The sequence below is a fragment of the Suricata suricatta genome, chromosome 9 (genome assembly GCF_006229205.1).
Source record: "Suricata suricatta isolate VVHF042 chromosome 9, meerkat_22Aug2017_6uvM2_HiC, whole genome shotgun sequence".
Classification (NCBI taxonomy): domain Eukaryota; kingdom Metazoa; phylum Chordata; class Mammalia; order Carnivora; family Herpestidae; genus Suricata; species Suricata suricatta.
Genome location: NC_043708.1, coordinates 57,540,213 through 57,564,052, shown reverse-complemented (window position 1 = coordinate 57,564,052; position 23,840 = coordinate 57,540,213). Strand labels below are relative to the sequence as shown.

General features: G+C 33.4%; 1 protein-coding gene across 1 annotated transcript in view; it reads left to right on the top strand.

Annotated features, from left to right (window-relative positions):
* MIPOL1 (mirror-image polydactyly 1) overlaps positions 1-23,840 on the top strand; it is a 292,991-nt gene that overhangs the window by 249,551 nt on the left and 19,600 nt on the right. The window contains exon 12 of the mRNA XM_029952677.1: positions 3,686-3,916. Within this exon, the coding sequence (XP_029808537.1) occupies positions 3,686-3,916 (231 nt within the window). The remainder of the gene's footprint in view (positions 1-3,685; positions 3,917-23,840) is intronic.

The window sequence follows — 23,840 nt, the reverse complement described above, 5'->3', positions numbered from 1 at the left end:
AGATCGAAGAGTCATAAAAGGTTTAGCCGTGCCGAGACCAAATTAATAAGTAGAAGTTTGTCAGGGGGAGGAGAAAAGCATTACAAAAGTATTCTTCAAACAGAAAAAAGTTTGATGTACTTGAAAAACGGAATGTTTGGCTAAAAGATGAGGAGGAAGAGAGAACAGATGATACAGTGCTTTGTGGCTCCATGGCCTTTAGGGAGGAGTGTTTCAGGTCAGGGAGAAAGACTGTGAGTTCAGATCTTGGTTCTCTTTGATGTGTGAGATTAATTAAATTACTCCCCTCTGTTTCAATTTCTTTCTCTATAAAAATCTAATATTGATAGTAGTTCTCTCATAGGTTGTTGTGAAGTTTATAAAATAGACAGTTTGTTGTTTGCACTCAGAATAAATCTCTAAAAACAATGAGATGCCACTGCAGGATTTTAAGCGATATTATCTGATTTATTGTTTTTAAAGATCACTCCAGCTATTGCTTCTGTTTGAGAAAGTCTTGATGGGAATTTAAAGGTTTCCAAGGCATTTTGAATGATAAGTAGTTTTCTGAGCTTGAGAGTAAAGGATCCCACTCACAATAGAAAAATGAGATGTAAATTTTTTAAAAATTTAAATGGTAGAAGACTAGGAAGTGATAAATGACTAGAGAATTAAGTCAGGATACCATGATTGTAATAAAGATGAAATTTTGTAAAATTACTGATATTTTATGTTTGTTTATTTATTTATCTTGAGTGCAAGCAGGGGAGGGCAGAGAGAAGGGGAGAAAGGGAATCCCAAGCAGGAGCCACACTTTCAGCACAGAGCCCAGCATGGGGCTCAATCTCAAGAACAGTGAGATCATGACCTGAGCTGAAGTGAAGAGCCAGACACTTAACTGATTCAGCCAGGTCCCCCTGAATCATTGATTCTTAATATTTAATCAGCTAGAGTATAGTGAGTAGTGTCATGGACATCATAGACAAATGCAGAATTCCCAAATGAAGCTACCTACTGTGAATTTTAAATGAGACCATATATGTAAGGTAAAATATAAAGGGATGGTTAAGCTATGATTTTTTTAAAAAGGGCAAAAGTGTACTACCATTGAAGAAACAATGATTAATTGGGCTTTATTGAAATTAAGAACTTACATTCATCCAAAGACAATATGAAGAGAATGAAATTGTACTCTACCCCTACTAGAATGGTTATAGTGAAAAAGACCAGCAGTCCTGTTCTAATGGAGAATATAGAGCAACTGGAACTCCCATACATTGCTGGCGGGCGTATAAATTGATGGGACCATTTTGGGAAACTCTATGCAGCATGTACTAAATCTGAGCATACATACACCCTATGGAGAAATTCTACTTCAGAAATGAGTATTTATGTCAATTATATCTCAATAAAGTGGGTTTTGGGAGATATGGGTGCTTAGGTCCTTCAAAAGGCAATATACAAGAATATTAATAGCACAGTGCCTTGGGTGGCTCAGTCAGGTGAGCATCCGACTCTTGGTTTTAGCTCAGGTTATGATCCCAGAGTTGTGGGATTGAGCCCCACGTTGGGTTCTGTGCTGAATGTAGAGCCTTCTTGAGATTCTCTCTCTTCCCCCTCTCCTCTGCTCATACTCTCTCTCAAATTAAAAAAAAATTAATTTTAAAAACTTTGGGTGCCTGGGTGGCTTCAGTTGATTGATCATCAGACTCTTGGTTTTGGCTCAGGTCATAGTGTAACAGTGATTTGTGAGTTCCAGCCCTGCATTGGGCTCAATGCTGCCAGTGTGGAGCCTGCTTAGGAGTCTCTCTCTCTCTCTCTCTCTCTCTCTCTCCATCTCTAAATAAATAAAAAAATTAAGAAAAAGCTTTAATTAAAAATAAAAAAAGAATATTAATAGCAATGCAATAGTAAAAATGATTAATTATATTGTTTTCTATTTATACAACAATACTTCATAGCAATAAAAAACAATGAACTGCATGCAACAATAGGACAAATCTCATAAGCCTTACTAAGTAAAAAAAAGCCAGACAAAAAGTTCAGAAACAGGCAATACTAAGTGATTACTGTGCAAGGGGGAATTAACAAGGAGGGAATACAGGAATCTTCTGAGTTTTGTTATATATTTTGTTCTTTACATTTTGTCAAGCTGAATACTTTAGATTTATGCACTTTATGTAATTTAAAATATAATTAATTAAAATGTAAGTAATAATCTTTTAAATGTGGAGAACATAAATAGACTTGTCTTTTTAAAGGTTTTGGTTTTGTTTGGATTTCTGTCTTTCTTGGATCTTTCAAGTAGACAAAGAGGGTGGATTGAAGGAAACTGGAACATAGAATAAGAAGAATCAGAAAGTGTGAAAGAACATAGAAAGAATAGGAAAATAGGCAAGAGACAGGAGCCTTTAGGCATATGAATTGGTAGAAAGAACTGAGAAGAATTGAAATAAGGGTGAGATAAATAACAAGGTGAGACCCATGAAGATTCTTCTTTGCACTCTATAAATATGGCACTAAACACCGTGTAGTGTTTTTATGTAGTAATCAGTTGACCATAGTATAATAACAGTCTTTCTTCTTAGGAACTAATTTGAATCTTGAAATAATTTATTTTTGTATGTTAATTGTCCCTGTGGCATATCCTTATTTCTGTGTGACACCTTCTACAGAGTGAGCACACTGAAGAGATTTATAGGTTACTTAAACAAAAAGAAGAAATCTATAATCTCTTTAGTTTGAATAGTTTTAAATAAAGTATCAAACTAGATATTCGTCCAGTGCTAAAGTTCCCTGACTAGCTTTTTGAAGCTTCAAGTTTCTCATCGACATTTCTTTTGTATGCATATTCTGAAATGACTTTATTTAATAAAAAAAAAAAAAGAACATCTCCAGTGTGGATTTTAAATTTCCCTTATTAAATATTTATATTTTCAAAATGTCTTTATTTAATTGAGTGAGGTGCTTGGTGCCATTTCAAAATAACCTCAGGTGGTAGGTGTAATGACATATCAAAGATTTGACCTTTAGCATTTTAGGGTTCTATTTGTCTGCATTTTCTTCTGCATTCATTTAGTCTTAATTTATATGCTATTTCTCTGTATGACTTAATGAGTGGATATATTTGGCATGAGATTCTCTAACAAAAAGAAAATATATCTGAATACATATTATTTTTGTTCAGTCAGACTAGTGATTTTAACTTCATTTCTATCTGTGTGTGGGCTGATTGGTATTTGTACAAACCTCATTCATTCTCGTTAAGTGTTCAGTGGAGGAAACCCTGGATCTACTAAACTGATGCCCATTCTCTTACTTCTGACTTCTTTGCAGTCAGCTTATTATATTCTTTTATTTACCTAGAGGTGCTTTATTTTCCAGTTCTCTCCTATTCCTTTTAAATAAAACCAAATGCAATATTTACACTGATGTAATTAAATTAACATCTTGCAGCATCTTCTTGTATGCTTTGGTAACATCAATAATCATTTGTCTGAGTAGCTTTCAGACTAGAAGCAGAGAAATAGAGTAATTATCGAGGCTAATATTGTGATATAAAAATTATTTTTATTTACCCATTTAAGTATGTCTCAAATGATTTTTAGAAGTGGGCATTTCTAACTAGAGATTTTTGTTAAGAAGATTATTGGTCAATAAGACTGCATGTTTACGTTTAAGTTATGTATTTTTATATTTTTCTCAGTTTACACAAATCTTTATCCCAAGAAGAAAATCTGAAGGATCAGTTTAACCATACCCTTGGTACTTATGAAGAAGCTTTAAAAACTAGAGAGAACATTGTTTCCATCACTCAACAGCAGAATGAGGAACTGACTGTCCAACTGCAGCAAGCTCTGACGGATCGAGCAAACATGGAATCAGAGCTTCAGCGTGCCATGGAGGCCTCCCAAGCGGCCAGTGACAAAGTTCAGAAGTAAGTAAAATGATCTTACATTATTTAAAAAGCATGGAACAAAACAAAACTGAAACACTTTCTTTTGACAACTAAAATAATTATTATTCATACTGTTGGTGGTTTCAGACAAAGGAGATTGAGACAAATGAACTTTTTTACTTTTTAGATTGCCTATCCTAATATCCATATTTGGGGTCATTTACTTGGAAATCATGGTTACTATTTAGGGCAAACCACTTGTAGTTAATAACTGATCTTCACCAATTCATGAAGGCCATACATTTAAAAATCCTCTCATAGGTAGTAGGTAAAGTTATTGGCAAGGGGAAGAAGTAGTCAAGTAACCAACTTTACTTATTTAGCTTCGTGATAATCCTGCTTGAGTTGAGATCATCTGTGACTTTGTAATCTGAGACCTCTAGGCACATAGAATAGTTACAGTGGAATTACTTTTCATGTGTTGTCCTTTTGAAGTATTCAATACAGCTTTTCAGTGATTAATTACATTTGTTTATTTCTGATCATCTTTGCATTTTTATCAAAATTTAAATAAAACTACAAAATAAGTCAGCCTTATGATAGCTAGCAAAATGTTAACATATCATACAAAGATATCACTTTTAATTTATGAGACTTGAACATTGTAGCAAATTTTCCTAAGGCAGCTTTAATGTAATAGAAAATATCATTTTTACAGAGCCCATTGTTATTAAACAGAGCCCTACTGTTAACAGCATTATGTCATTACAACACTCAATTGTCTTTAATTTCTAAGACATACTTTTTTTCCTTAGTTATTTTTTTCAGTCTCACAGTATGAAGTACTTCTTACTTCTTGCCACTTCTTATGTGAAAATAAGTCATTTCAAAAATTTCCCCAACATCCCTGAAATTATGTTTTGAATAGTAACCCAAGGTTAGGCAAATCTGTAGATAAAACCCATTTTAAAACAGATTAGGAGTTATTTATGCATATTAAATCTTTACAATCAGGTTATCTTAAAGTTCGTGATTTAGGGTAAGTATTATATTTTTTGTAGGTTTAAGGATTAGGTTTCAGTTCAGTCAGAATGTATCCAGTTGGTCACAATGTACATTAACATTCAAAAGACACTAAGATACATAAATAGATCTAATTTCAATAAAAATTACAAATCAGTAACTTGACAGGAAGCTGATTTAGCTCTCTTTTCTTAAAGTCTACAAATAATTACAAATTTCAAAGTTTTCTTTACATGTAATTCTTTAATTTATATTCATGATTAAAATTCCCTTGAACGCTGTTTCCCAGACAGCAATTAGATTTCTATAAAATCTTTGGAAATGTCATCAACCTCTTATTTTTTAGGTCTCATCAGCTATTATTATTATTTTGTAAAAAAATAATTTTAAAACAGACTTTGCATATGAAGAAGTAGAAATAATATCTCAGATAATGCTTTAAGTTGAACAGGTTTAACCTTTTGAAAAATTACTATATTGTCCTATTCTTCACATTTAACTCCAGACAGATGAAAAGGTCTTAATGGAATGATACCAATAGGCAGAGTTTAACTGAAACAATTATGTCATTTAAATGTTAAAATTTGATGTAAATGTTAAATCTTTTATTCTGATTTCCAGCAGTAAGACTTAAATAAAATATTATGAGGCTTTCCTGTTCATATTCAATCCACTGTATTTTATTTTTAATTGTCCTCAATTGGGCAGTGTACCTCCTTTACAGTTAATGTGGGCATCAACCTATTTAATTGCATTTAAGAGAATAACCTTCCAGGAAGCCAATTGATAAGACTTTGTTAGATGGTATTAATATTCTCCATATAATCTGAGATTGCTGTTACTAGCAGTTACTGTTGAAAGTCCTTTGTAAATATGTCAGTATTCTAGGCAGTAATTACAACTTAAACTAAAAAGGTCCACATTCCCCTTTACCTTTCACAACCAAATTTCCTGAATAACTGATCTATATTCACTATTGAATTTTTCAATTTCCATTCACTCCTGTGTTACTCAATACACTATGGCTAACTTTTATGCTGAAATTGTTCTTTTTAAGATTCCCAGTAATTTCCTAACTAATAAATTCAATGGCCATTTCTAATTACATATTTTTTAAATCTAATATATGATCATCCTAAACAATAAGATGCTCCTGTATCTTTGGTAATATAACATAGTGGTTTAAAAGCACATGATCTGGATTCAAAATGTGTAGGTATGTGAACTTGGACCTTTTTTCTTAAGTTTTTGTTTCTTATGTTTTTATTATTGAGACAGAAACAGAGCATGAGTGGGGGAGGGGCAGAGAGAGAGAGAGAGAGAGAGAGAGAGAGCGAGGGAGACACAGAATCTGAAGCAGGTTCCAGGTTCTGAGCTGTCAGCACAGAGCCTGATGCAGGACTCGAACCCACAAACCATGAGATCATGACCTGAACTGAAATCTGCTTCTGCCCCTGGGCATTTTATTTTAGAACACTCTGCTGATGTAGATCATAATATATGGATAATAATACTCCCACCTCATGATGTTGTAAGAATTATATGAGATAAACATGTAATGCCTTTAGAATAATGCATGGTGCGTAGTTCCTCCTCCTCTTGCCGTTTCACTGCAAGATCTCATTCTTGAGAAGGGCTGTGTCTTTTCAAGACTGAATGCCTTTATATATGTGGGTTCCTCTGCTTGGTGCCTTTCACCCTTTCGCCCCATGAAAAACTTACTCATCCTAGAAGATTCAGTACAGCCTAGAGGATAGAGGCAGCCTTTGTAGTCAAATCAGACAGACCTATTTTTCAATCCCTGCTTTCCTACTTATTACCTGTGAGACTTGGGACAAATTACTTAATCTATGGAAGCAACAGTTCCTCACTTGAAAAATTCAGATGGTAATACTGCCTTCATAGGCAGATTTTATAAGAGTAATAAACTGGATACCATGTAAAATACCTAGTTCAGTGACAGTCACTGTATTACTGAACTCATCAAAGTAACCTGACTAGTTCAAGTATCTCTTCTCTACAAAGTCTTTAGCTTTCTAGAAAGTTAAATCACTCTCTTCTATGTGTTGCCATAGTATTGTTGTTTAAAAAAATTCCTCCCTTGAAGATAAAGCCCTCTCCATTCTCCTTTATTTCCTGCCTCACTAATGGTCTTCAGCAATTTCAGCACTGTCCTTATTCCCTCACTCTTGGTTACTTTTCACATGCACTTTGCTGTCAATCTCTATTTTGTTTCCTACCTAAAACTCACCTGATTCCCTCTATTCCATACTGAGATGTTAATTGCATTATTTCAGGCTCTCATCATCCCTCATCTAGACTATTGAAATAATCACAAAACTAGTTTACCTGCCTCTAGCTCACTGCCACCAGAGTTAATTTTTTTAAAACTAAATAAGGTTATATTACTTTCCTATTTAAAATTTTTATGGGCCTTTCATCCCCTACACACTATTGCATAAATAACTTAGCCTGGCAGATGAAGCCTGTTACTGGCCTCTTCCTATTATCATTACCTCCCACAACCCCAACCATAGTATCTTTGCACATATTTCTTCTTAAAGCATATTCCTCCCTTCTAGTACATTTTTGTTACTCCTTCATCAGATGTTAATTTAAGTTACCTCTGTGATGTTTATTTTTTTAAGTTTATTTTATTTTTTTATGGGGGGGGGGGGACAGAGAGAGAGGGAGACAGAGAATCCAAAGCAACTTCCCACTGACAGCCCAGAGCCTGATGTGCATGCAGCTCAAATTCCCGAACCGTAAGATCTTGACCTAAGCCAAAATCCAGAGTTTGATGTTTCTCTGAACCACCCAGATGCCCTTATTGTTTTGATAGTACTTAGTCCCCACCTTTGTTAGAGGTCTTAATCATCTAGGTGTTATAATGGCTTTGTTTATCTATTTCCTATCTACCCCACTCCCTGAAAAATTACCCACCATTGAGCATTCCCGAGACACGGATGCCATTCTCTTTATCTTTGTATCCACGTCTCCTCCAAATATTCACTCATATGCCTGATGTAAAGTTGGTACTTCGTAAACACTTCCGAATAAATGAACTAAAACAATTTAATAGTTTGACGAGATGACAGAATAAAGTAAAAGCAATTCCGATGAGGAATACACAGTAAAATTTCAAATGCGCTCTCATCTACTTTAAGTCCTAGATTAAAAAAAGTTTTAAACCGACCCAGTACCCAGGGCTAGTAGAGGAGCTTCCGGGAAAAGTGTGAGCGAGTCCTGCCTGCCTGCCTCACTGGCACTGCCTCTCTTAATCGCTCTTCTCAAGGTCGGGATGTCTGACTTGCTAGTGATCAGCTTTTAGCCCATGTCCTAACCACCAACTTCCATCAAGTTTAATTACATTTAAAAGACCTGAAATCTTCAATAATAGTGGAGAGAGGCTATATACTATTTCTAATAATTGTAGAATTTTAAATTTGTATTTTATTTTATTTTATTTTATAGTCAAATGAATTTCTTAAATTTTTTGACCTAATAGAAGTGTTCCTGAAAAGGGACATGGTACAGAATTACCATCCAGAAACTAGCCAATATTTGTAGGAAGAAACACTAACAGGGGAAAGTATGTGGGTGTCAGACCTCGTTGTCCAAAAGAGCTTCTTGGAGGGCGCCTGTCTGGCTTACTCAGAAACCATGCAGCTCTTGATCTTGGGTCATGAGTTTGAGCTCCACATTGGTTGTAGGGATTGCTCAGAAATAAAATCTTTAAAAAAAATTCTGGATCCATGCATCATAAAGCCTAAAATATTCATTCCCTTCCCTTAGATTAAGCAATAGTCTCTTCAGGTACTTCTCTTTTAAAAATGTGTATGATTGTGGAAGAAGAGCGCATTATCATTTAGTGTTGAGGTTGCTCTTCGGCTAATCCTGGATGCACTTAGTTTTGGTGAGCTGCGTGGAAGTAGGAGGGAACTAAAGAGCAGGGTACCAGCTCAGGAGCTTTGTAAGAAAAACTTCTCTTAATGATTCTGCCAAGGACCACCCGTAATCCTCATTTATTAAAGAGAAAACTGACACACCAACCCATTAAGTGATCTTTTTATCATCATGAGAGATTTAAGACTTTACTGTTCCTTATGCTATATTTTATTTCCCATCTGTATCATCATGAGAGATTTAAGACTCTATTGTTCTTTATGCTATATTTTATTTCCCATCTGTCTTTCTGTCTACAGATACGGTTCTTGTGGCCTAGGATAAAAGTTTTACAAAGGATTTTAAAAATATATTTGACCCTACTTAACATACCTAAGCTACACACAATTACTTAAAAGTATTTACAACCAGGCTTATAAGGTTTATAAGAAAATCTCAGAAGCTTCTAGATTTTACAGTTAAGTAACTTTTATCACATATCATCTTTACAATAGGCCAGATTTACACTGATGTGATTGAAATCCCTCATAGACTAACTATATAAGAAATCAGACGAAAAGATGTAGGACAAAAATTATAAACGTTTAAATGTGTTTTCAAGAAAAAACATGTCACTATTTAAAATGTTATTCCTTTCCATACTTAAAAAAAACCAGATACTTAATATTTACATGTGTTCTAATTTCTAATTGCATAAGTAAAGTATCAAAGATCAGCATCAAACATTTCCTTTTAAATATAGGGCATCCTGAGCTTTTTGAGTGGTATTGACAGGGGGAAAGAAAAGAAGAACATGTAAGCTAACGAAAAGTCTTTCCTGCCTCTTGGTTAAATACTGAGTTCTATGAAGAAGTTGAGGTTACAAAGAAATTGTGAATTCTCAGCCCGGTTTCCCTGCTGATGAGTCAGGACTGTCTGTAGTTCTCTCCGAGGTGTCAGGGGAGTCGCCATAGTGTCACACAAGGGTTTTTAGCGTAGAGCAAACAGACTTTCCACAAACTCAGCTGCTTAATCTGTTTGCAGGTTGAATTATAAAACAGGGTAGATGACTCTGAGTGCTGGGAAGGGGAACAGAGCATTTCTACAGTTTCTTAGCTTATAGGGGAGGTGGAGGGGGAGCCTGTATTCTTATTTTTTTAAGAAGCCTATGATTTCCATCAAAAGACATCACTAAACTTTTTAGTTGTGTTGCTGGTTCCAGAATTTGATTTTAATCACAATGAAAACTAATTGTGGTAATATATCTTTACATAATTTAATACAATTGTATTCTCTTTTCATTAGAATTACTCTGCTTCTTGCCAACTATACCTGTGGTTTTTTCTTTTTTTTTTTTTTAATAAATTCTTGGTGGACTACAAGTTTTAAGGCAATAGTACACATGTCTAAACACTGTAAATACTTGTTGATTGAGTCAAAGAATAAGTTTATAAATTTTCAACTCAGCATAAGGTTTAAATCATTATTTAATATAAAGTTGAAAGTTGATTTTGATTATTAGCATTAAATGGGAGGACTTAAAACTTCTGGAAATTGCTCTTCAAAATGCATTTTGTGCTTGAGATTTTAGAGCTCTGTGAAATATATATACTTCAGCAAATAATAAGTCAATTTATTTGTGGTAATCTATGTGCAAATAAACTTTCCACTCAGCTCTTCTGAATCTAGATCCAATTAGATATTGTTATTTATATGCTTTTTAAGAATTTAATATTCTGGATTTCAATAAATGATAACACATTTTTAAAGTAAATATATATTTAACTTATAAAGACAAATCTTATACACTATCAAATAAGTATGTATTTTATAAAAATTTTAATTTTATCATATGTTTGTATAGTGGATCACCTTTCTCATCCATTGAGTACATATACATAAAGTAGATTTCTTTAGAGCTACTTTATACACACAGAGAGATACCTGTTAGGTTCAATACATATGTAATTATATTTTTTATAAAAATTAGAGTTGAGCTTACACCTTTATCTTTAGGGAATATCTTACTTTGACCTGCAAAAGAAACTTAGTGTTAATTGTCTATGGCATTCCTCTCTACTAGGGAAGGATTAATGTAGGATTATTAAAATTGAAGCCTAACCCAGAACTTGAAAAATTCTAATGAAGTAGAAAGTAAAGGGTATAGGCTAAAGAAAAGAAATTCTCTAAACCTAAGAATCTGCACTTGCCTTGATAAATTCCATTGTAGAGTTAACTTTATGGAATGAATCATAAAGAGCTTGAGAGTAGGGACTAGGAAGTAAAATTGCAACATGACTGCTTACATTTCATCTGCTTCTTCATTTCAGAACCTGTCTTCAAATAGGTGATCTAGAGTTGGGCTACTAAGATAAAACATGTTTCAGATTATTACAGTGGAAAAAATTGAAGGAAAAAGAACAAAGGAGCAAAATATGAGAGAGATCTATGCTGTTTCAGTTTAAGACTAATTAAAAGGCAGGAATTTTTGTTGTTTTTCATTAATCCAGTGCTATAGTAATTAAAAGCCAGAAGTAAAGTTACTGTTATTTTAAGGAAATTATAGGATCCACTTAATGATGATCATAACTAGAACTTGTCAGACTAAAATAAACAAAACAGGAGTTCTTATGCCTCAGAAACATTCAGATGTGATTTTTACATGTTTATATGAAATGTAATTTCCTTAGAATGGCCATATGATCTGACAAGTATCTTTTTCCTTCGTTCTGTTCAGTTAAAGGCTTCTTAGTGTTTAGCCCTTGACCGGCTACCCAGCCTCAGATACTTCTGTGAAGACAGCAGGACTCATCCACCCATCTTACCTGAGAATAGTTTTAGAATTGATAAAAATAAGATATGTAAAGTGATTGTAACTTTCTTACTTGATAACAATAACCACAGGTGTACTTGAGAATACTTTTGTAGTAAAAAAGGAAAAGGGAAGCTGCTGTAAAAATTAGATTTTAAGAAGTTTTCATCATTCCTGTTTGGATGTTGCTCAACCTCATTATACTTGACAGCTCATTCAGAACTCTGTCCTTTCCTTTCCCTATTCTTCTTTTTTTCTTAAACACAAAAAATTTAATATGTATATATCTGTTAGTATAGAAAAGTTTACATTTTTATATAAATCAAGGTCTGATGTATACTTCCTTTGTAGGTATAGGTTTTATTCCCAAAATATAATTAGAAAAGACCTAAATTGAACCCAAGAACAAGTGGAAAGGCCGATTTCACTTGGATTCTAACATTCCATGTTTAGTTATTTCTCCCCACTGAGTCAGGGATTTGCACATGTGCACATTTGGCCCTCAAAAAATATAGAATAAAAGAATCTTTTGCTTATTTCAGTGTAGCTTTAACTAGTGCTAAAATCACAAACATTATCCATACTTAAGCTTCATTCTTGATCATTTATACTTAAAAAGAAAAAATTGTTTTAGAACAATACAGTATGTAGTAGTAGCTGAAGTGACCTTCTTTCTTCGTTATATCGTTATATATTCTTGGGCAGCTCAACAAACAGTTTTTTCTGTTTTTCTTAACCTTATTATAAAGAAAATAATAGTTATTACTACTATAGATTATTTTGTCAGGTGTTTCTGTAGAAAGACTGACTAAAAGTGAAAAATAAGGTTCCAAAAATTACATAGTGAACAATATTTTGGAACTTACTAAACTTAAGAATTTTAAATTTCTTAATTGTTTGGGCATTTATACCGTTCAAACTAATAGTCCTTGGAACATCATCATCATTTGACGTTTTCTTTTGCTGCACACAACAGCATCCTAAAAGCATATGAAAACATGTATTAATTGTTTCTCTTCATGTTATCATTTGCCATTTGACAAGCTACACAATGGTAAAAATACATTTAAATATTTAAAATCTTGAAACGCCTTTTTCCTTAAATTAATTTGCCTTCTGAGCAATGTATGTTTCACATCAGTCTTCCAAGAAGTTCTCCACTACTGACTGGAGGGTCTAATCTTTCCCAGAGTGGTGGAGTAGCACAGTTCAAGAACAAGAATGAATCTCTGTATAATCACACCACAATGTGAGGTGACCCTAAGACAGAGAACTGACCAGATACACATATGGGTTTTAGGAAGACTTTCTGATGCTCTTTTTTAACACAGCTGTGAGAAGAATGTGGCTAAGACCCAATAGTCATTCTTGAGTAGAGCTGGCAAAGGAAACCATGAGGAGAAGAGAATTTAACACATGGGTGTAAGAGAGCACGGCTTCATTGATGCGATCTGAGGGGAATGCCTAATGACTGGAAGAATCAAACTTGGCAATGAAAACACAAAGCTCTTTTCATCAATTCAAACGCAGACTCTAAAGCTGCAGATGGTCACCTCCAGCCTTGTCTATTCAGGATGAGGTTTTATAAAATGGCACTTTGGTGAATACTAATAGATCAAAACAAAGATTTAATAACGTAAAGATGTGGTGTTCATTTTTAAATGAGGATACAGGTCAATGTCTCAGAAAAGGATAAAAAGAGTACCTTTTATATGTGGGTCTAAAGTCTTTTTGTTATTTTTCAACTTCAAAAATAAATGACATCTTTAACATACAGACTGCGTTCATGGAAAAGAGTTTACATTATGAAAAAGAGACCAAACTCAGGGTTTATATTTACACTTATTGATTTCATTGCTTCTGTTTGAGGATTTTCAATTTATAATGTCATTCTTTAATATTTTCTTGAAGCTCACTTGATAGGATAAACATATATTATTATCCTCAAGATGAATCCACCTAATTAAAATTTTAGGCCAAAATATTTTAAACTTGAAATAGAACTTTTTTCCCAACCTTTTCAGAGACTGCAAAGAGACATTGTTTAGTACAAAGAAAGCCTTTGAACTTTTATATTGTCTAAATTATATGTTTGGTACTTGGTATTTGATTATCTAAGATTTTACAAATTCCTAATAATTGCTTATGTATCAAAAGGTAACTCACTATATTCTAACTTGTTACTTATGCTTTCATAAGTGAATCCTACTTGGAGTTAAAAGATGGTATATTTTTCAAAATAAATCACATTATTAGACTTGGTTAGCCCTTTATAGTTTGGAAAATTCTTGAGCTAAACCTAAGCAAATTAAGCTTTATTATCCAAAATAAGCTTACCATATGAATTTAAATAACTCATTAATAGCTTTCATATGTTTATTGCTTGTGAAATAAATATAATTAGTATCTATGCCTAATACTTTTATCTAGTAAGTGACACTAATGTATAAGTCAAAACACTAGAATTGAAAGTTAGAGGGGAGACAACTTAGTATCTTGTAGAAGTATCAGTGAACTAACAGGACCCTGGTATGTCATTAACTGTATGTAGAAGTCATTAAATTGTGTTCCTTTTCAGCATATCCATCTGGAAGGTAGAACTGATGTACGTCTAAACGTGGCTGAGGATCAGATAAGATACATGTGCATAAAAGTATTTTGAAAGGTGTAATGCACTCTACAAATTTAAGCCATTGACTGAAAAATATCTTCTACTCATATTATACATTTCAAATAAAAAGTTATAATCACCATTTTGGAACTAGGAATAGTGAGAAAAATAATAAATTTTAGCCTCAGAGACAGAAAGTTTTGGAAAAAGAGATTCTTCACACAGATCTTGGAAACCGAAAGAAGGATTCTATGCATTCTCATACATTACTGGCAAGAATGCAAAATGGTAAAACCTCTGTGGAGGAGAATTTGATAATACCTAACAAAATCATATATACGCTTACTCTTTGACTAAGGAAAGTTGCTTCTAGGAATCCATCCTAAATATATATCTCTATGAATAAGAAACAACATAGGGATTGTTTTTAACATCAAACAGAAGCAATCCAAATAGGAAAGTAGTTGAATAAACCATGACATATTCACATAGTGGAATACAATGCAACTGTAGAGAGAGAAAGGAAGATGTCTGTATTGAGTGATTTCAAGGCATATAACCAACTGAAAAACAATTAAGTACTTACAATATTCTACATTTTGTGTGAAAATAGGAATAAAAGGAATAGGAAGGATAAACCAGAAACTAATGAAAATTGTTAACCTTTGGAGGTAGATGGGAAGGAGATAGCGAAAGTACCAGGGAGTCTAGAGTATCTTTCTGGCCACAAAACAAGTACTCAAAAACTAACAGCTTCCTATAGAAAGGACACAAGAGAGAGTTTGGAAAGGTTTCCACTGGCCAAATTTGGCACAATTTATGATCAGGAAAAAAAGAACTGTATTTGATTATAGAATATTTTTCACATTTTAAAGTCTAGAGATACACACAAAAAGATGGAAGATGAAAAGAAAATTTAAAATAAATTTTTTAATGTTTATCTATTTTTGAGAGAAAGAGACAGACAGAGCGTGCGTCAGGGAGGGGCAGTGAGAGGGAGACACAGAATCAGAAGCAGGCTTCAGGCTCTGAGCGGTCAGCACAGAGCCCGATGTGGGGCTCAAACACAGGAACATCATGACCTGAGCTGAAGTCGGTTGCTTAACAGACTGAGCCATCCAGGCAGCTCCTAAAGAAGTTCATTTTTACAAAAGAATGACAGTCCATAAATGTAGGTAAAAAGATAGAAGGTCATCATCTTAAAACCCACTGATTAATTCAAGCAAAGGCCATCCATCAGCCATACAATGAGTTAAAAGAAGCTACTTTAGCCCTACCTTCAGGCAGTCTAGTTTGTGGAAACTTATTTAGCATATGCCAAGGAGTTTAGAGCTAAAAAATCAGAGAGAGCTTAAATGGGGGTTTAGGATGTCAGATACCTTCTTCAAACAATATTTAGGGATTTATTATTTATTATTTAAATTCACTTTAGAAACAGCTTGTGGATTCAAGCCTGGTGTCGGACTCTCTATGCTGACAGCTAGCTAAGCCTGGAGCCTATTTCGGATTCTGTGTCTCCCTCTCTCTCTGACCCTCCCCTGCTCATGCTTTCTCTCTCTGTCTCTCAAAAATAAAATAAAAAACATTTAAAAAAATTTTTTAAATAAAGATGTTTTGCCTTAGGAACTCTATCCTAATTATTAGAGTAGGTACTAATCATTTCTTTATTTAAATTTTGGTATTTTGTTTATAATGAAATTTTTATGTTAACTTTGAATTTTAAAAGATTTATTGAAATATTATTTACCATGATGACTGAGGGTTTTTTTATACTCAGATTTTTCACCTAAATTGAGTGCCTCATTCATCTCACCCTAGTTCTAGCCCTGAATACTGTATAAAAGATGAAAAAGACACTGCTAGAGGAAAAAAAGAAAACACTCCTTGTTTATCCTTATTCAAAAAAATAATAATAATGAACACTTACTAAGTTACCATAGCTTGTGTGATTCCTACTGACTGGTGTTTCATGTTCAGAAATGGTAGTTCTGTAATAGAGCTGAACAACTGTGGTTCTTCCACCCTTCAGAATTTCACCAGATTTTTAATTGTGTACTGTCCAGAGTGTCTACCATTGTCTGAATTTCTGTGTCTTCCATCAGGGTCACGACCCCTACCACTTCTGTGAGCTGTTCACTTTGTCTTCATTTCGATCATCTATGTAGATCAGTCATCATATCTATCAACAGTAGGGTGGTCTGGATTACATTCTAGACCCTAAATCTTCATTTCAATTTGAGAATGTATGGTTTTTATGAATCAAACATAAAGCAGATAGAGAAAATGTTAGCTTAATAAGTTGAATATTACTTTTACTTTGTAGGCCTCTGGCTTAGTCTGAAGTTTGAAGGTGCATTGAATATTATCTCTACCAGTCTCCCAAAGGATGTTGCCAGTCTTTTGAATTAAACTTGAATAAGGTTGATTTGTATTCCCTGTTAATCAAAATTTGAAATGTTGACATTAGAAAATTTCATTCAGTGCTAATTATATATGACTTTTATGAAAGTTAGGAAGGAAAGAATCCCACATTTTAAAGTTTAGTATCAGTCTAAAGCCCTATGAAAACAATAGTGAGTAGCTTAATAAGCCATCTTAATAAGATGCCTTAATAAAACTAACCAGTTATTCTAGCTTGCTGCGTTTCACTTGCCAGTATGAAAATCAGTGACTTGCTTCCTCCATCATTAATTGAAACTTTTCTGGCTTTAAAATGATGAAAAACCTCAGTAGTGTTACAGCAGAGTTTCCTAGCCTTTCTTGACTCTTGAATCCCTTTGGTAGTAATACATATTCTCTAGGTGGAACTGTGAGCATCCCTTTTGGTTATAAGAAAAAGAAGCTAATTTGCAATGATTTATAATTTTATTTAAGTACAATCTTTAATATTCATAACATGTAACAATACATGGTATTTTACTTATTTCCACCATATGAGAAAAAACATAATTTGTTAAGTTTTATGATGGTGTATTGTGTGGTTTAGAGACTAAATACATATTAAAAAGTAGATTAAAATTTAGTAACATTGAATAACTAAGGTAATATTTAGAATTTTTAACATTTCACTTTATTTATTTTTTAACATTTTACTTTTAAAAGGAAATAATAGAGTTTTCTCAGCTTTAATTTGCTGGAACATCTCCACAAATAACACATTATAGATATTTTGGTCTTTACTTCAACATAGGTACGATTAACTTAAGTTTAATTATTATTCCAATATTTTTTGTCCTTTTTTTTAAGTAATAGCTACTAAATAAGGTGATCTTAGAACACAGTTTCAAGAGCTGGTGAAGAGAACAGATAAATCTTACAGATTTCTCATTATCCCACATTAATTTGTGTGGGATAATGTACTTTCTGCTTCCTCTAAGTATTTAGGGGCCCATTAGTGGTGGAAATTAAATAGTTTATAACTGAGAAAGAAAAGAAATATAGTCCAAAACAACATGTTGTCCAGCTTTGTTCAACTAAATAGTTAACCACCTCAGGTATTGAGTTGTCAACATGCTATGCTGATCTTTGCTTATCCTCCACCTTGCTCATTCATATGCACTCACAATTTATCAAAGTAATCCATTTTAAAAGGCAAAATAAAATAACAATAAGCAAAAATGTTTAATAATAATTTTATGCTTTTACTTCAAAAACAGAACTCAGAACACACATTACTACCTTTGACTACGTGGTCTCCTATGAAATTTTAAATTACAAAAGGGAAAATGATGCTTTAGAATTTCATTACATAGTTTTTCACACTTTATTTACTCATCAGTTTTAACACTATATAATTTAAAGGACATTTATTTTCTCAAAAATATATTTTTTAATATTTATTTTTGAGAGAGAGACACAGAATGCAAGTGGAAGATGGCAGAGAGAGAGGGAGACACAGAATCCAAAGCAGGCTCCAGGCTCTGAGCTGTCAGTACAGAACCCAATGCGGGCCTGTACTCATGAACCATAACATCATGACCTGAGCTGCAGTCGGACACTTAACCAACTGAGCCACCCAGGTGCCCCTCTCAAAACTACATTTTAAAATATTTATTAACCACCCCCCAACACATATAAAGTCAAATAAATTACCTGAATTAGTTAAATTAGGATATAAATTATTCAAAGAAAAGATCATTTCCTGGAAAAAGTGTGTGTTCTAGCATATTAAATAAATGTCAATTGTTTCTTTACATATTTTCAAATAAAAGAACACTTTTCAAAAAAGGAAATTTAATAGTTCACTATAGAATAATTAACTGTATGTTTTTAAAAATTAAGTAAATATTTTTCTCATCATGAGCAAAGCATACAACTCTAAGACCTGATTTGCTTGTGTTAGTTGACTTAATAAACATTAATCTTTGCTACGCCAGCTTATAACTTTTATCTTTCCTCTGCCACACTCTGATTTTGTTCTGAAGTATTCTACAACTCACTGTTATATGATATTAGCCCCAGAGCTAATATCAGTTTTCCAGTTTTCTAAGTATGCTTGGTATATTCTGTAACTAATAAATCAATAAGGCCTTTTTGTAATGTACAAACTCCTCTCTCTCTGAAGCAATTTTAAGCAAACTGTAAATGAACACATGAGTCCAAGAAAGGTATGTTGTGATTATATTGACTCTGAAAACATTTGTTTTTCATAGAATACATAATTTATTGTTTGGTATAAATGTTTTGAATAATAAATCCAATGGATAGTAAAACAATAAAAATGTTTATATCCTAAGAATACATTTTAATTATTTTGAAGAGCTACATGTTAGTGGTATCTTTGAACAAATTGATAAATATGAATCATATTTCTTATTTAGAGAATGAAACTGAGACCTGTTAATAAAATTTTTATCCTTAGGAATTGAATTTTATATTGGTTTCATACATTTTCTGTATCATATTATGGTAGATAGCAAAAATGCATTAAAGACTTTATTTTTTAATGTTTATTTATTCTGAGAGAGAGAGAGAGAGAATGGGAGGGGAAAGAGCAGAGAGAGAGACAGAGAATCGAAACAGGCACCAGGCTCTGAGCTGTTAGCACAGTGCCTGATGCAGGGCTCCAACCCATGAGGCATGAAATCATGACCAGAATCAAATTTGGATGCTCAACTGAGTGAGCCACCCAGGTGCCTCTGCATTAAAAACTTAAAATAAAAAAAATTTTAAAGAACATTTAAGTAAACTAAAATACAAGAAAATCTGCATTGATTAGGTAAATGTTTTTAGAAGAGAATAAGATGAAAGCATTGAAGAATTTATGTAGCAGTCATGTCATCTTGTTCATTTTTAAGTAATTCCTGCTTAATGTAATGTTTCATTACTCAATGAAATTTGATCAAGTCTTAAGATTGTACTTCGATGATAAAAGATAGCTTTGGTACTGTTTTCCTTATAGATTTTATCACTGTCAGAAGTATCCCTTTTGACTACTAGTGGTTGTTTGTATTTATCATTGATTTAACTGATGTAGAGGTCCTTATTAGTTACTATAAAGTGAAAATCTAAATATAAACCTTTATAGTTGGGTTGGTTGAGGAGGTAAATAGATGAGTTATAACAGCCATGCCAAATACAAATATGAGACTTTTTTCAGATCTCAAAATCTGATGTGTTTCATTCTAAATAAAAAAGTTGAAAGAGGAGAACATTCCTAATGGACGAAAGGCCATGATTTAAATATTTTCCCAATTTTAGTAGCAGGATCTTGAACAATTTTATTCATGTCTTTATTCAACATATTTTTTAAACAGGTATCATGTGTCATGCAGTGACACTGTTAGGGGAAGATGCTGAGACCGGAAGTATAAATGGACACTGGCCAGGGGAAAACCTTCCATGTGGAAGCAAAGCAAAGAACTTGGCACACTTGATACACTGAAGGACGGTCTTAGTGACCAGATGATAGCTTGGACCACAAAAGGAGGATAGAGTAGTTTGTAGAGTCAGATCTTAAAGAACCATGAAACTCTTGTTAAGGTTTTTTTCTTAGTTTCTATTTTTAAACTTTCTCTTACAAGTGGTTTCCATTTTTAAACTTGATACATTATAATCAGGGGATGTGTTCTCATTTGCATTTTTAAAAGGTTATAAGGCTTCTGTGTAGAGGATAGTTCAAAGCAGGATAAGTGTAGAGGTAGAGAGACTCATTAGGAAGGAATGAGAAATTGTAGTGCCTTAGGCCAGAAGACTGTCCTTGGAGATGGAGAGGAGAAGAGGGACTTGAGAGATACATGGCCTCTAGGCTGTAGACTTTCTGGATGGGATGCAGGTGTCAAGGAGAACTCCCAAATTTTTGTCTTGAGCAACCTGATAGATGGAAATACTATTTATTAGAATTAGAAAGACTGGAGTAAGAACAGAATTGAAATGGAAAGACATTTTTAACAAGTTTAAGTTGAGCAGTATGTGGGACACCAATATTCTTATTGATAACTTTTATTTCTCAAAGAAGGACTTAACAGTTAGATAGAACTTCAAATTTTTAGTATGTCCATTTGAATAAATACTTGGGATTTATAACTATACTATATATATAATTATATGTGAGGCCTGATACCATCCTGTGATGTGTTTGATGGCCACAATACCAGGCATGATCCAAGAACAATAGAACAATAAATCTGTATTGATGAAAGTTTTCATTGAACCATCTTACCAAGAATTAGTTAAGGTTTTAAAATTCTGTCATTCACAAATATATATCAGTATTTTGTGCCAGAAATCTTCTTTGCTATATGTGCTTCCTGCTAATAATAAACTTGTATTATATTAAAAGATATAATGGATACATATGAACCAGACTTTTATGTTACATTTTCAGAACAAAAAAATGTTTTGCTTTTGAGATTTATATTAGTTTAAGTTATCTGTTGCTGTGTAACAAATTACCCCAAAACTTAGTGGCTTAAAACAGTTATTATTTCACAGTTTCTGTGGGTCAGGAATCTCAATGCAGCTTTCTGAGTTCTCTGACCCTGGATCTTTCACAAGGCTGCATCATCTCAAGGCCTGACTGGTTGAGATGTACTTTCTGGATGACTCACATAGCTGTTGTCAGGATTAAGTTCTCACAGGCTCTTAGACTACTAGACTGTGGCATCATTTCCTCTCACACTCAAGTCTTCAAGGCCTTTGGTTCCTTGCTCTGTGGGCCTTTCCATATAGCATCTCACTACGTAGCAAGCAGCTTTATCCAAATGAACAAGCAAGGGGTCAAGAGGGAAAGAGAGTAAGTTAGCTGGATGGAACTCACAGCCTTTTGTTACCTAATCACCGAAGTAGTATCCCATCACTTATACCATATTCTATTCATTAGAAGCAAGTCAGTAGATCCAGTCCACACCACTGGGGAGGAGATTACACAGGGGTGTGAATACCAGGAGGCAGGATCATTGGGAGCCGTGTCAGAAGCTGCCTCCCACAAAGTTTTTTAAAAGCTAAGTTACTTTTATGGGACCATAAGTAGCTGAAAATTGGTGGTCTATAAGACATCCAGTTAATCATATTGCTTCATAAGCAGTGACAGTTGTGGGGAAATGCACAACCACAATCTAACCTTAGGATACCATCACAATCCTCTGATAATCTACAAGATCCTGTCTAAAGAAACCAAAGGTCATGGCAGGGTCAAAACTTCTGAAGAAACCAAAGCCTGAGCCAAAATTAAATACCAAGACATGCATATTCAGAAACTAATAGATCATGAGCAGGGCAGTTAGTAGGATCTCTCTGTAGTGATCTCAGTTCTGGATAACTTTCCACTTACAAATTTCAGTTTTAAAACTCTAAGTGCAGCTAGCTGACATAAGAAACAAAGAAGGAGGAATTAGAGTTTTACTTCTTTTAGATGAATATGTAAACAGAGAATCTGAGTCAAGATTTAAGCAAGCTTAAACAGTAAAAATGAGAAAAATAAAATAATGGGCCAAGGGTCAGGGGAAGCACTCAACTATGGTAATGTAGAAAACCAGTCAGTATTATTTGAATGTTGAGTGTATGTTGAAGTATAGCAGTTTTATTGGCACTTCAAATCCGTATTGATGCTATTAATAATGATACGCATAGTTTAAAAATTCAATAGCAATGGAAATTAAGCAAAAAATTAAGTTATCAAATGTTAAGTATTTAAACACTGAAGCTTATTTGTAACTTAAATGTAATAATTAACATGAGTTAGAGTATAAGTAACATGAAATAAATTCAGATAATAATAAGCATAATTATTACCATGTAAGAAATGTTAATGAATGGACAAAATATTTTGGTAACAGAAGAATAAGAAGAGCTTTAAATAATGAATGAGAGTGGTGCCTGTAATTTTCTGTATATGTCGAGTTATCTGAAGGTACTTAGAAAATGTTTTGAAACTGTACTTGCTCTGTTCTGCAATTCAAATATCATTTCAATCAAGTATGTACTGCTCATCAAGCACTGAGGTAGACACTGGGTATCTACCCAGTGGAAATCACTGGTGAATAAGATTAAAGACAGCAGCACCTGCCATCACTGAGTTTACAATCTAGAAAAGGATATTGACAGGTAAACATTAATTAAAATAGGAAAAAATATATGCTACTGGAGGGGCACGAGGAAAACTCTGGCCAGTCAGGGGAGGCTTTATAGTTGTAAAAACCATGCACATACCATTAACTCTGTGAGTTATGTTTCTAGGAGTCTTGATTACCAGTTAAAAGAAGGTGCCATAGAAAATTGTCTAAAATTGAAGATTCAGCCTCTTCCCTAAAATATGATTGTGAAATATCAAATATACTATGGCAATTACAATATGTACAATATTCACCTACTAACAACTAACCTAACTGTATTCATAGCCTTCATTTAAAGCCTTTGGGGCGATATGTGTTTCAGAATTTAGAATTTTTCAAGTTTCATAAAGGCAGTATGATGTATGTGTAACACCAGCTGTTCTGGAGATGCACAAATGTAAGCAAAACATATTAATATTCCTGCAGTGAAGTATATGCATTGTCATCCTAGATCAGGTTTTCCTGCTACATTACTTTGCAGCAAACTTATAAAAATATTTTGACTATTAAGAGCTTTATGAATTTTGGAATTGTATATTAAAGGATTAATAGCCTCCTTTTCCATAAAAAGGTAGTTGGACTTGATAAATTAACAATAAGGATGCCTGGTGAAAATTTTACACTATTGTTATGCCTACATGCCAGTCATTCATTGAAATTAAGGAGAAAGATCTCACCCACTCCTCTTTGATGGTATACCATCTCTCATAGTGAGAAGTATCACTGGGAAAAAGTAGAGAATATTCCTATGCCTTCTTTACCACAGTATGTCTAAGAGATTATGGCATGTCAAAATTTGTTTAGGTTTTAGGGACAAAATAATCACAAAAGAATGAGAACTGCTTTAAAATTGAAATTTTGATAACTTTATTGAACATTTGCCTCTCCAAACTAGTATTTATGCCAAGCTTTGGTCAGGGTAATTGTTGCATATATACTGCTTTATAACACCAGAGGGTATAATAGTAACTTAATGGACTAGGCTGAGTTTATTTTGAGGAATTTTTCACAGGTGGGAACTTTTTATATTTCAACATTTTCTCCCAAACTTTAGTTCATTGTAGTTAAAGTTTTTTTTTT